General features: G+C 48.9%; 1 protein-coding gene across 1 annotated transcript in view; it reads left to right on the top strand.

The window, feature by feature from the left end:
• ASXL2 (ASXL transcriptional regulator 2) overlaps window positions 1-12,731 on the top strand; it is a 328,414-nt gene that overhangs the window by 188,893 nt on the left and 126,790 nt on the right. The window contains exon 4 of the mRNA XM_069233648.1: window positions 2,666-2,822. Within this exon, the coding sequence (XP_069089749.1) occupies window positions 2,666-2,822 (157 nt within the window). The remainder of the gene's footprint in view (window positions 1-2,665; window positions 2,823-12,731) is intronic.

Below are 12,731 nucleotides of genomic sequence, written 5' to 3'. Positions count from 1 at the left end.
ACCTACAATGGTGGCTGCTCGACTGTAATTGCACCAGTGGTAGACCCCACTCTCTCGACCCCACCCAGATCTGACTGTGGTGACGGATGCATTACTATTGGGTTGGGGAGGTCATCTGGGAGAGGTGGATACCAAAGGAGTCTGGTCTCTGGTGAAAATGCACCTCCACATCAGAAGAACCAAGTTTTTTGCCTTTGGTAACACTCTATCTAACCGCAGATTCCTCACTGTCCTCCCTCCTCCCCATTCTGTGGAATAGACTCTTTCTTCCATCTATTAAAAGGTCCCAATTTAGAAATCTGTATACTGTCACATCAGATCACTTATGAAGCTCAGTGTCTGACGGCACAGACATAGTCAAGAAAGAAACTAACATCAGCACATAGAGGTGGTGCTTATGTGAAGCCCCGATATCAGTACCGGGGTGTGACGAAGACAACACAGAGCGTTAGGTGGGAGCCATCCTATGAAAAATCTCCAGACCCAGTTTGGCGCCTGCGGTTAATTACAGGATGATGATTCTGCGGTTGGATAGATTATCCACTAAAAAGGGCATTACCGAAGGTAAGTAACGTGCACATATAGTTATACGCTGGAGATCTCTTTGGGTAGAGGAAAAATCCTCAAGTTGCTGGAGATAATGGCTCGTATCAGCCTGAAAAAACATTTGGGTTAAACCCTTCATGTTTCCTTCGGGAGCTGGGGCTGCTGGCAGAGGGAATGTGGTTCTGAGATGTATGGATTACAGTGAGAAAGCCTATGTTGGCCATGGCATGGGAGGCCTCCACGTTTAGGTGTTAGTGTATATCATGCTTAGAATGTCTTATTTGAATGTCTCATTGAACATAACACGGGCAAGACTGTCCCTGTATAATTCTTTTCACATTGTACATCCAGCTGTCCCTGTCCATAGCAGGACTATTTGCTGAATGCTAAATAATGTTATTATTGAAGTTGTTACGCCTCTTCCCTTGCCTTCCTTTATCTCTGGGAACGACCTTCATTAAAGAGATGTAGAAGTGCGTAAGTGCTCTAGAGTTGTGGGTGATTCTTAAACACAAGTGGGAATTGAATAAATATGTTGTATGATGGAGGTTACACTCTCTGTGCAATAGAGTATTAGCAGTATCCATTTACCCAGTAAGGTTATATGAAGATCTGTCAACATTGGTGAGAGTCCTGCACAAGATGCGGGGAATGGCATGTAGATACCTTAGGTGTGATTCTCCGTTCTCTCCCCCAAGTGCCTTTATGTGGGTCTAGTAATATATCGGGCTATAAAACAAGTAATGCCACCCAACTGTATGGATACGCAAATAATAAACACTTATAGACCGTAGAGAACATGATGGGAGGATGTATTTTCTAAGGAAATGTCCTTACTCTACTGTACTGCACATGAAGTACTTGAACCTTCTTTCTCCCATATTATAATCTCTACTGTTTTCATGAGAGAAAGGAGGTGGCTGTGGCCTGGCTGCAGGTGGTCCCCAGATTGCCCCCAAAGTGAATTCACATGACAGAAGTCTTCGGCTGGTTTCATTGGTTGCCCTTAGAGCTTGCATGTAGTGTGACTGCTACCCAGTTGGATGTTCACCAGTCTTACTCCAGGTGTAATATCCACAGCACACAAAGAGGTTTAGAGGATGAATGTCTGAATTTGCTACTCAAACAGAGGAGCTAGCACAGGTGGTAGGACTTTCACATGGTGGGAAAAACAGACGTGTCACAACAGAAGGCGAGTAGGATCTTTTGCAGGAACAGCCTCAACTTGTATAAAAACACGACTACCAGTTTTGCCATTTTCTTCTGGATCTGCTCAGCACTTGCATACTCTTATGTAAGGTTTTGTGTTTTAAGAATATCATGGGCTAGGTGGTGCCATCAAACAGAATGTTGCACGTGACATTCAGGACCAACCATCCAATTGCTCCGCACTCCTTTCAGAGCTAATCTTCAAATGTGAAGAAGAAGGTCCAGAGTAGATGTACCAGACGGAAGCGGAGCATGGAAACCCTTTTGCAACTTAGGTTCCACCTCTTTCCTTCTGACGGTACAAGCACGTTGTAACACCTCATCGCACTGGGACTACCTTGTTCCAGGAACCATCTCAATAGTCTCCTCCACCCCACAGTACTCTGCTGCCGCCCTCCTGTGCTGTGGTCCCACATGAAAAGCCCACAATTCCTCCATCTTCTGCCTAATCTTTTTACTCCACCTGCTCCTACTCACAGAACTTATAGTTTATGTTGTAACCACCTGGCTACTGAATCAGAAGCTAGAATCCCCCTCTTCCTCCATTCTCATCCTCGCCCTCTGACTATCCCTCACTGATGACCTGTGCCAGTACCGCCTGCAATAGCCATGTGCGCCCTCTGCCCTGTAGTCTGATAACCTGCATTCCCTTTCCCCCTAGTGTAACCAACCTTCCTCTTTTCTTCTGACCCTGGTGTATGTCATCTTACCTAATCCGGTATCCCTTCCTAGCTTCCATTGTGTAACACTTACAGATACCACTCTCCGCTGGTTGGATGCTAGGTTTGCACTTTAGAAGTCACAAACATAGATAACTAATGAGATATTGGTTAGACTGATACTTCCAGTCAGTGTTTGAGTTTTCACTACTATTTATCTTTAAATCCATTGTTTGCCGCTCCTCCTGCAGAAAGATGTCGGCGAGTGGGTAAAGGAGCTGTCTGAAGACTCCGAAGAAAGCAGCGACGGCCAGTCTGACTCCCAGAGCTCAGAAAACAGCAGCGGAGGCAGCAGAAGCAGCGCGAGCGACAGTAACAAGGAAGAGAAAAACACCTGGAAGAGAAAAGGTGAGTGTACGGAGGATGCAGGTCCAGAAACATAAACCCACTTCTGCAACCACCATCCTGGGTCCTCCTGACAAGTGAACATTCGAGGCGTTTCAGAGTACTCCTGGCTCGCACAACTGTATTTCTTGCAACATTATAATTAAATAGGTAATTTCAAAAAGAAAACAGTAATTCCGTGCTAGTTAAATAGTTACAATAACACAATTAAATAGGTCTGTATCCATTGCTTAGAATTAATTTCTCATTTCTCACCTACTCCAAGACATTTAAGAGTCTTAAATCTTGGAGGATTGGAGTTTTGGTTTTAGTCAGTATCGCCACACATGCAATCTAAAACCAGGTTAAAGACTATTGTACCCAAAATTCAGACTGATTTCAAGGTTTTTATCCTGAGTGCAGGAGAGGATTATTGGTACAATTCCGAGGAGGTGTAGTGTAGTCCTTGGACTCTTTTGTGGATCTAGGGACCGATTTCATTGCTACCTATAATGGCTAAACTTGCAGAGAAGCATGTACATACTCAGCTATCTACTCTTCTGGAAGAGAAAAAGCTTTTACACCCCACCCAGATGGGTTTTAGGCCTCGGCATGGGACTGAAACCGCACTGATTGCGATCACAGAAGAAGCAAAAAAGAGGATGGATAAAGGAATTGAAACCGCTATCATCCTCCTAGATCTGAGTGCGGCATTCGATACGGTTGATCTAGATATCCTTAAAGATAGATTGCAAGGATGTGGAATCTCTGGACACGCATTAGAATGGATTCTCTCGTTCATACATGGAAGGTCCTTTCAGGTACTGGATAGATCGTGTACTTCTAGGCGCACCTTCAGTAGCTGTGGTGTCCCACAGGGGTCTGCTCTGAGTCCGCTACTCTTTAACATCTACATGCGGCCATTAGCAGAGATCGTTGAGCCATTTGGACTGAACCTGGTGTCCTATGCAGACGATACTCAACTGATCGTTTCCCGCTCCAATACTTATCCGGATATGGGGACGGCACTAGGTCCCTGTCTGAAAGCAGTTGCTGCATGGATGTCAGGAAGTAAATTGAAGCTCAATGATGAAAAAACTGAGGTTATGTTTTTTGGGCAAAAAACTTCCTTAATCAATCCTAGCTTATTAATAGGAGTGCCCACCCTCCCACCCCCTAAATGTCTTATTAAAAGCCTTGGGGTATGGCTGGACCCCCAACTCTCAATGTCCCAACACGCCAATGGAATAGCAGGAACCTCCTTTGCTCTGCTTAGGACTCTGATGAAGGTTTTAACAATACTACCTTTTCTTGCCAGAAGATTGGTTATTCAGGCTCTGATAGGTTCTCGGATTGACTATGGCAATGCCCTGTTTGTTGGATCACCAAGATATGTGATACGAAGATTACAGAGGGTACAAAACGCAGCTGCACGTTTGCTTTTAAATACTCCTAAGCAACATTCCATACGGGCCGGAATTTCGTCCCTACATTGGCTCCCAGTGGATAAAAGGATTCAGTTCAAGGCCCTATGCCATATTCATAGAACCATATTCGATCATGGTCCTGAAATGCTCAAAACTCTGGCATCTGTCTACATCCCAGCCAGGCTGCTCTGATCCTCCTCAGCTATGCTGGTCATAGTTCCAACAGTGAAGAAAGCAAGATGGGGAGGAAGATCTTTGTCATATCAAGGTGCTCTACTTTGGAATAACCTTCCTCTTAATATCAGATCAAACTCACAAGAGATTTCTTTTAGGAAGGACTTGAAAACCTGGTTATTTAAAACTTAATCCCTATACGAATATAAACAGTGACAAATCCGTTGTTGCAGTATAAGCGCTACGAGGCCTCTGGGCAGTTTAGGCGCTATATAAGCAATTATAACATAACATAACAATTCCGAGGAGGTGTAGTGTAGTCCTTGGACTCTTTTGTGGATCTAGGGAGCAGGTGGTCCACCATTGTTCTCTTCTCACACATCATATGTAAAGTGCTCAACATTCCTTGGGATGATGCCCATGCATTACAAGAAGTAAATGAAATCAAAATCCAAATAAATGGCATGAAGAGTTTCATCTGGCCATCTCTCACAGACCCAGTGGAAAGGCTTATCGCAATTTTCTCTGTAACCAATTTCCAATTTGCATTTAAGATATTTCAGCCTGATCTACCTTCACTTTGGTTTGATTTAAATTCTGCTTTGATTTCATAGACTCAACTCTATGAGCATCTGTTCCTCATTTTCTCTGCTGAATGTGCCGTGATGGTCCTCTAGATATAAAGTTGAGTCTAGGCCAAAGTTCAGGATCGTTGAGAGAACCAGGACAAACTCCATGATGCACAGTGGATCTGGATTGGCTTAAGAACTGATGAAGGGTCTAGGATAAATTTCAGAATTTATTATAGAAGCAGGACAGACCTCATGATTGATGACATGTATAGAAAAAAACATTCTATTTACACAGTCCTGCACCACTAAGCATCACCAACAGTAGGTATTCTAGAATGGTTCTTTGTTCGATGATGTTGCCTTGGGTTATAAAATAAACCATGGTATTAATCTCCGGATGGCTGCTGTAGGAACTGATGTTTGGTCTAGAATGATTAATGATGGGTCTGCAGTAGAACTCTCAGGGTAGATGTTGCATCAAGGGTAGACTTCAGGATTGTTTGCCATTTGGGGTAGACTTCAAGAATGATGCTCCATGTAGATAGGTTGAAGAGAGGTTCTGGAATAGATTGTGGGTCTCCAGTGGACTTGAGGATTGATGATGTGCCATTGATTGTTGACATTTGCATGTACTTTCTCTTCAGGAGTTTAGCAGTTGGATTGGGTAGTTAAAGATTTCATTCTGTTTGGACGGTTATTGTCTTGAGGGGAGTTTGCTATCGCCAATAGTGTCATGGTCTCTTCCCTTTAATATTTCACATAGGGAGCGCACCGTCCTGATTGTCTGCCTATTGTTGGTGGCGATTCTGAGAGTGATACAGATACTCCTGCCTCATTTCTTGTTCCCGGTGGTCCTGTTTATCAGTGGTATTCTTTTGTCCTTCCTGGACCTTGTTCAAATTGTATACTCTGAAGTTCATTGCCGCAATGGATGGCAACATCTTCCATCGAAAGACTAAACCTGGCTTGATTTAAATAAACTAGATTCTGGTAGGGCTTCTTTTTGATAGCCAGCGTACTCGTGATTTAGGAAAATATTCCATATTTACAATCTGGAGACCCGACTACTTAACTTCATATGCAGAGCCGGCGCTCCTGTGGATATTGACGTGAATGCACAAGGGCATCCCTTTGACGTTTGTGAAAGGATGTCAAGGCAGGATGTAGTGTGTGTGACTGCAGTCATGGGTTCTCTCGCTTCGTGCGCCTGCAGCCAAACCGGGCAGAGCACTCCTTCCCCGCCCCTTCTCCGCCACCTGCCAGCCTTTTGCTCAGAGCCTTGACGCCCTAGCCCTTCGACTTTGTACAGTCTCTGTTGCTTCCTAGCTAGTCTCATGCCCTATTCCATTCTGTCTAACTGCTAAGGTACCAGCGTTTGTTTGGCCATTTGTGCCAATTTTGTGGCTCGCTAGGGCTTATGAGGTCTGGCTTCCATGTCCACACGGTTCTGAACCGTGGGAGTGGGTGGGAGTGATCATTGAAGTTGATCGTTGCAGATCAGTCTGTTCTGTACAGTGTTTAGTAATAGTTCATATTGTTTCACTGGGATGGTTCAGCTGTGTCCAGTCATGCTAGGGAACTTTGTAGTGTACTTGATAATGGGCAAGTTGTGTACGTGTACATTTGCTAATTATTTAACTCCATAAGGGTGAATCATTATCCATTGCCCAGCTTATAATGTCTGTTTTGGTAGGAAGGCAATTAGCCAACAAGGCACGTTGTGCATGTGAGTTTGTGGTTTCATCTAAGTAAGATGTTCTGTTGGATCTGCGAGGAATGGTTGTGTCTTTGTGACTGAAGTGCCCTACCTGCCGTATGTCTTAGGTGCCATGTTTTGTGCTCATCAAACACAAGAAGCTTTGTCTGAGGTGTTCTTTGAAGTTAATACATTTCTGTATGTACTCGTAAAGGTCTGACTTGGTGTTTTCGTGCCTGGTGATGGTGCTGGGACTTCATTGACAGTCAGTATCTTGCATCCCTGAGCTGTGTGCCTGTCTGTGGTAGTGTGGGGTGTCGGATGCGCTGTTGAGAGTACTGCCCTGGCCGACTATATAGTACATCTGTGCTGCAGTCGATGTATGTGAAACGTTCTTTCTAAGGTGTTGTGTTGAGTCTTGGAATGCTCTCAGAAAACAATGCAAACAATCCAGACAGTTTTGTAGATACATTAAGTAGCAAACTTGATTATTGCTACACAACACAACTTCTACAGTACACTACATGCAAGGCGTAGGATCAGGGTAACTACGTAACTAGAATAGTGCGTCAGTGTGTTTTTGTTTAACATGACAAAAGAACGCGAACATGTCAAACTGACGACAGCGATTGAAGCTTTGCAATATGTTGCTTAATATGACAAACTAATGCGATCAAGGCTTGCTTGCAATATGATATTAAACATGTCCCACTAATATCATCACATAGTTCTTTGCAAAGCCAAACGGATTGACAGTCCATCAAGGTCCGGGTCACTGTGTGGCTCAGAAGACCTTTACAATCTACAAATGTGTGTGGGTGATTGGATGCTGGGCGAGTAAAATGTAAAAATCAGGCTCAGTTGTATACTTTCCGGAGAGTTCTAGTAGAATATCTGGTTCCTCCAAAAGTGATCATTGGTGTGCAAGAGGATTTCTGGGATCTGTCCATGGAAATCTACAAAGAACATTACTCACACCTGTGTATCACAGTCGAAGTTTATTGTCCATTATAGTGATACTGACGAAAAGGTGACATAAACCGAGGGAAGTCTGCCCACGCCATGTCAACCCTGGTAGAGAAAGTTTAATATAGTTTGGTAGCTTTACTGGGTGTTTATGTATCAAGACAATTTAATTATTACAATATAAGATGATCAAAGAGTTACTCTAGCCGCGCGAACCCAGTGGTTCCATCACCGAGTAGTACCCCAGATGAGAATGACTGGTAGAAGAGGCCGTGAGCATCCCTCCACTGAATGTAGAGAATGACGGCTTTGTTAACCCACATGTGATTTGTATACGACACAGAGACATATCCATGTCTGAAAGCAGGGCTGGTGGGAATGTAAAGTGAGTCATGAGAGCTGTTTAGGTTGTAGGAGTGGGACTACAGATCTGGCAGGCAGTTACTTCTCAGGTGGAGCTGTAAACAAGGACTGTAGAGATTTACACTCTTCCTAGGAAAGCGCGTGAGATCAACCCAGATGTGAGTGGCAGTCATTGTCGAGATGTAGTAAATCCCCGGAGAAGTATTTGTGAGGCCAACCAGTATGTATTTTACAAAAAACATAGATCTTTACTCAGCCCCTAGAAAAGGACTTGAGTGATCACCCCATATGTAATTTACCAGGAATGTAAAAATTTACTCATGTAGCGTAACATGACTAGACAGAAGCATTCAGTGAATGTTGTAAATTTTTCAGGTCCTAAGTGTTTGGTTGCAGAATTGGAGCCTGCTAGAGGAGCTGTGAAATTATTCTAGATCTTGTGTATGAGGGGCTTTGAGTTTTTCTCAGTTACCAAAATAATAACATAGGTCATAGATGACCCTTTCATGATGCTCCTCTACATACGTGCACAGGATACTCCTCCTTTGCTCTGTGAATTTAGCGGTACGGTCAATCAATCAATCAATCGCATTTATAAAGCGCGCTACTCACCCATAAAGGGTCTCAAGGCGCTGAAGGAGAGGTGGTCAGGTATGGCGCGAAGGTGGCTGGGCAGAGAGTTCCAGGTTTTTGCTGCTAGGAAAGAGAAGGATCTTCCTCCGGCGGTGGCTTTGCGGATGCGGGGTACGGCTGCCAGGGCCTGTCCGGTAGAGCGTAGAGTGCGCGGAGGGGTGTAGAAGGAGACGCGGTTGTTGATGATTTTGGGTCCGAGGTCGTGGAGGGCTTTGTGTGCGTGGGTGAGGAGTCGGAAGGTGATCCTCTTGTTGACTGGGAGCCAATGAAGTCTCTTCAGGTGTCCGGAAATGTGGTGGTGGCGGGGTATGTCCAGGATGAGTCGTGCGGCAGCGTTCTGGATCCGTTGTAGTTTCCTCTGCAGCTTGGTGGTGATGCCGGCGTATAGGGTGTTCCCGTAGTCCAGGCGGCTGGTGACGAGGGCGTGGGTGACGGTCTTCCTGGTGTCGGTGGGGATCCAGCGGAAGATCTTGCGGAGCATGCGGAGGGTGTTGAAGCATGCCGAGGTCACCGAGTTGACCTGTCTGGTCATGGAGAGGGATGAGTCCAGGATGAAGCCGAGGTTGCGTGCGTGGTCGGTGGGTTGGGGAGTGCTGCCTAGGGCGGGGGGCCACCAGGAGTCGTCCCATGCGGCGGGAGTAGGGCCGAGGATGAGGACCTCCGTCTTATCTGTGTTCAGTTTCAGCCGGCTGTCTGTCATCCAGTTTGCTACTTTCTTCATTCCTTCGTGTAGTCTGGTCCTAGCTGAGGTGGGGTTGTTTGTGAGGGATAAGATGAGCTGGGTGTCGTCGGCGTAGGATATGAGGTCGAGTCCGTGTTTGCGTGCGATGTTCACCAGGGGGGTCATGTAGACGTTGAAGAGAGTGGGGCTGAGGGAGGATCCTTGGGGTACGCCGCGGATGATCTCCGTGGCTGTGGATCTGAAGGGGGGCAGGCGGACTCTCTGAGTCCTTCCGGAGAGGAAGGAGACGATCCATTCCAGGGCCTTGCCTCTGATGCCGGCGTTGCTGAGGCGGCGTATCAGGGTGCGGTGGCAGACCGTGTCGAAGGCTGCAGAGAGGTCCAGGAGTATGAGGGCCACGGTTTCTCCCTTGTCGGTCAGGGCTCGGATGTCGTCCGTGGCTGCGATGAGGGCGGTTTCGGTGCTGTGGTTGGCCCTGAAACCGAACTGTGTGGGGTCGAGGGAGTCGTTGGTTTCCAGGGCAGTGGTGAGTTGAGTGTTGACGATTTTCTCAATCACTTTGGCGGGGAACGGTAGGAGAGAGATGGGCCGGAAGTTTTTGAGGTCGGTGGGGTCTGCTGTAGGTTTCTTTAGGAGGACGTTGAGCTCTGCGTGTTTCCAGCTCTCCGGGAAGGTGGCGGCGGTGAGGGAGGCGTTGATGACGTCTCGGAGGTGCGGTGCGATGATGTTGTCGGCCTTGTTGTAGATGTGGTGCGGGCAGGGGTCTGATGGGGATCCGGAGTGGATCGAGTTCATGACGCGGGTGGTCTCCTTGGTGGTGGTAGGGCTCCAGGTGAGGATGGTGGTGATGTCGGTGGCGGGTTCCGGGTGGGGGTTTGCGTTGGCGGTCGGGAAGCTGTTGTATATGTCGATGATCTTGTGGTGGAAGAAGGTTGCGAGGGAGTCGCAGAGGTCCTGTGAGGGGGGAATGGGGTTGTTTTCTGCGTCCGGGTTGGAGAGCTCTTTGACGATGCCAAATAGTTCCTTGCTGTTGTGGGCGTTGTTGTCATGTCTGTTCCGGTAGGCTGTTTTTCGTGCGGCGCGGAGGTGTTGGTGGTGTTGGCGGGTGGCGTCCTTGAGAGCTGACATGTTCTCTTCGGTCTGGTTGAGGCGCCACGCCTTCTCGCGGGCGCGGCATTCTTTCTTGGAGTTCTTGAGGTCGGGGTGAACCAGGAGTTTTTCTTGTGGTTGTTGGTGTTAGCTTGAGTCTTCAGGGGGGCCAGGAGGTTGGCGCAGTCGGAGATCCAGCTTGTGAGGTTGTTGGCGGCTTCGTTTGGGTCGGTGGTGCTGGTGGGTTGGTTCTGGGAGAGGGTTGATGCGAGCTGTTCAGTGGTGATACGATTCCAGTGTCTTCTTTAGGTGGTTGCTGGGTGTGGTGAAGCACGGTGGTTTTCTTGAAGCTGAAGTGGACACAGCTGTGGTCCGACCAGGTGAGTTCGGTGGCGTGGCTGACGGTGATGTGTTTGCTGGAGGAGAAGATGGGGTCGAGCGTGTGTCCGGCGTGGTGGGTGGGTGTGTTGACTAGCTGTTACAGTCCCAGGTTGGCGAGGTTGTCCAGTAGGGCGGTGGTGTTTTTGTCGGTGAGGTTCTCCAGGTGAAAGTTGAGGTCTCCTAGGAGGATGTAGTCGGTGGACGAGAGTGCGTGAGGGTTGACAAAGTCTGCGATGTCTTCGCTGAACTTGGCGCGAGGTCCTGGTGGTCTGTACATGAGGGTGCCTCTGAGGGTGGTCTTGGGGTCGCTGTGGATCGTGGAGATGTTCGGCGTCGGGGAGTGAGTCGTCGGTGTGGGTCGAGATGCGGATGGAGTTTTTGTGTGCGATGGCGATGCCTCCTCCGATGCGGTTGGTGCGGTCTTTCCGGATGATTTTGAAGCCGTCGGGGATGGCTATGGCGATGTCGGGTGCCGAGGAGGGGTTCATCCAGGTCTCGGTGAGGAAGGCGATGTCCGGGTTTGTTGAGTTGATGAAGTTCCACAGTTCGATGGCATGCCTGTGGATGGATCGGGTGTTGACCAGGATGCAGTGGAGATTGCTTCCGGGGGAGTTGTTCTTGGCGGGAGCGGAGTGGGCCCGAAGGCAGGTGAAGCGGCAGTTGTTGCAGGTGAAGGATCCGTGGGTCCGTTTCGGGGTGGCGCGGTAGCAGCCCGGCGTGCGGCCGGGGTTGAGTTTGGTGAGCGTGGCGGAGTCGTAGGTCAGGCGGGAGGCGCGGGGACCAGGGGGTTGGGCGCTGGGCGCGGTCCAGGCGCGGACGGGCGCAGACGGGCTTGCCTTAGGCGCGCCCGCTGCGCGTGTCCGCTGCGTGGCCTCGCAGCGGCCGCCATTTAAGGGGTAGCCGGGGAGGCGGGGTTAGCTGGGAGGCGGGAGGTGGGCGGGTAGGTGAAAAAGCGGGAAAAGCAACAGCGGGAAAGCCTCGAGAATGGCGAGGAGGCCTATAAACGAAAAAGTACAGAAAAAGGTACGAAAAACGGGGAAAAAAACACGGAAAACGAGGAGAAAAGCAGTGGAAGGACAGGGGGGACGGCGGGGACACTCGGCGAAGGCAGGCACTCGGGGTACACGGAGAGAAGGGGAGCGCGATTACGACAAGCAGGCAGCGAGGGGCACACACAGGCAAAACCAAGCAGGCAGACAGCAAAGGGCACACACTCGGGGTACACGGAGAGGGGGGAGCGCGATCACAACAAGCAGACAGCAAAGGGCACACACAGGCAAAACCAAGCGGGCAGACAGCAAAAGGGAGAAGGCACACAGGTCTGGTGGCGCTGTGAGGACGGGGGAGCGACCTACCCTGGGGTCAAGGGTCGCTACCACGGCCTCGCAGCGGCCCCCATTTAAGGGGTAGCCGGGGAGGCGGGGTTAGCTGGGAGGCGGGAGGTGGGCGGGTAGGTGAAAAAGCGGGAAAAGCAACGGCGGGAAAGCCTCGAGAATGGCGAGGAGGCCTATAAACGAAAAAGTACCGAAAAAGGTACGAAAAACGGGGGGAAAAACGCGGAAAACGAGGAGAAAAGCGGCGGAAGGACGGGGGGGACGGCGGGGACACTCGGCGAAGGCAGGCACTCGGGGTACACGGAGAGAAGGGGAGCGCGATCACGACAAGCAGGCAGCGAGGGGCACACACAGGCAAAACCAAGCAGGCAGACAGCAAAGGGCACACACTCGGGGTACACGGAGAGAGGGGAGCGCGATCACAACAAGCAGACAGCAAAGGGCACACACAGGCAAAACCAAGCGGGCAGACAGCAAAAGGGAGAAAGCACACAGGTCTGGTGGCGCTGTGAGGACGGGGGAGCGACCTACCCTGGGGTCAAGGTGATCTTTACATGCTCTTTAACTGGCAGTGGTTTTCACATTACAATTTTGCAATCAGAATTTGTATTTGCAC

The sequence above is a fragment of the Pleurodeles waltl genome, chromosome 5 (genome assembly GCF_031143425.1).
Source record: "Pleurodeles waltl isolate 20211129_DDA chromosome 5, aPleWal1.hap1.20221129, whole genome shotgun sequence".
NCBI classification, from domain to species: Eukaryota; Metazoa; Chordata; class Amphibia; order Caudata; family Salamandridae; genus Pleurodeles; species Pleurodeles waltl.
Note: the sequence above shows the minus strand (reverse complement) of the source record. Positions and strands in the feature narration are given on the sequence as shown.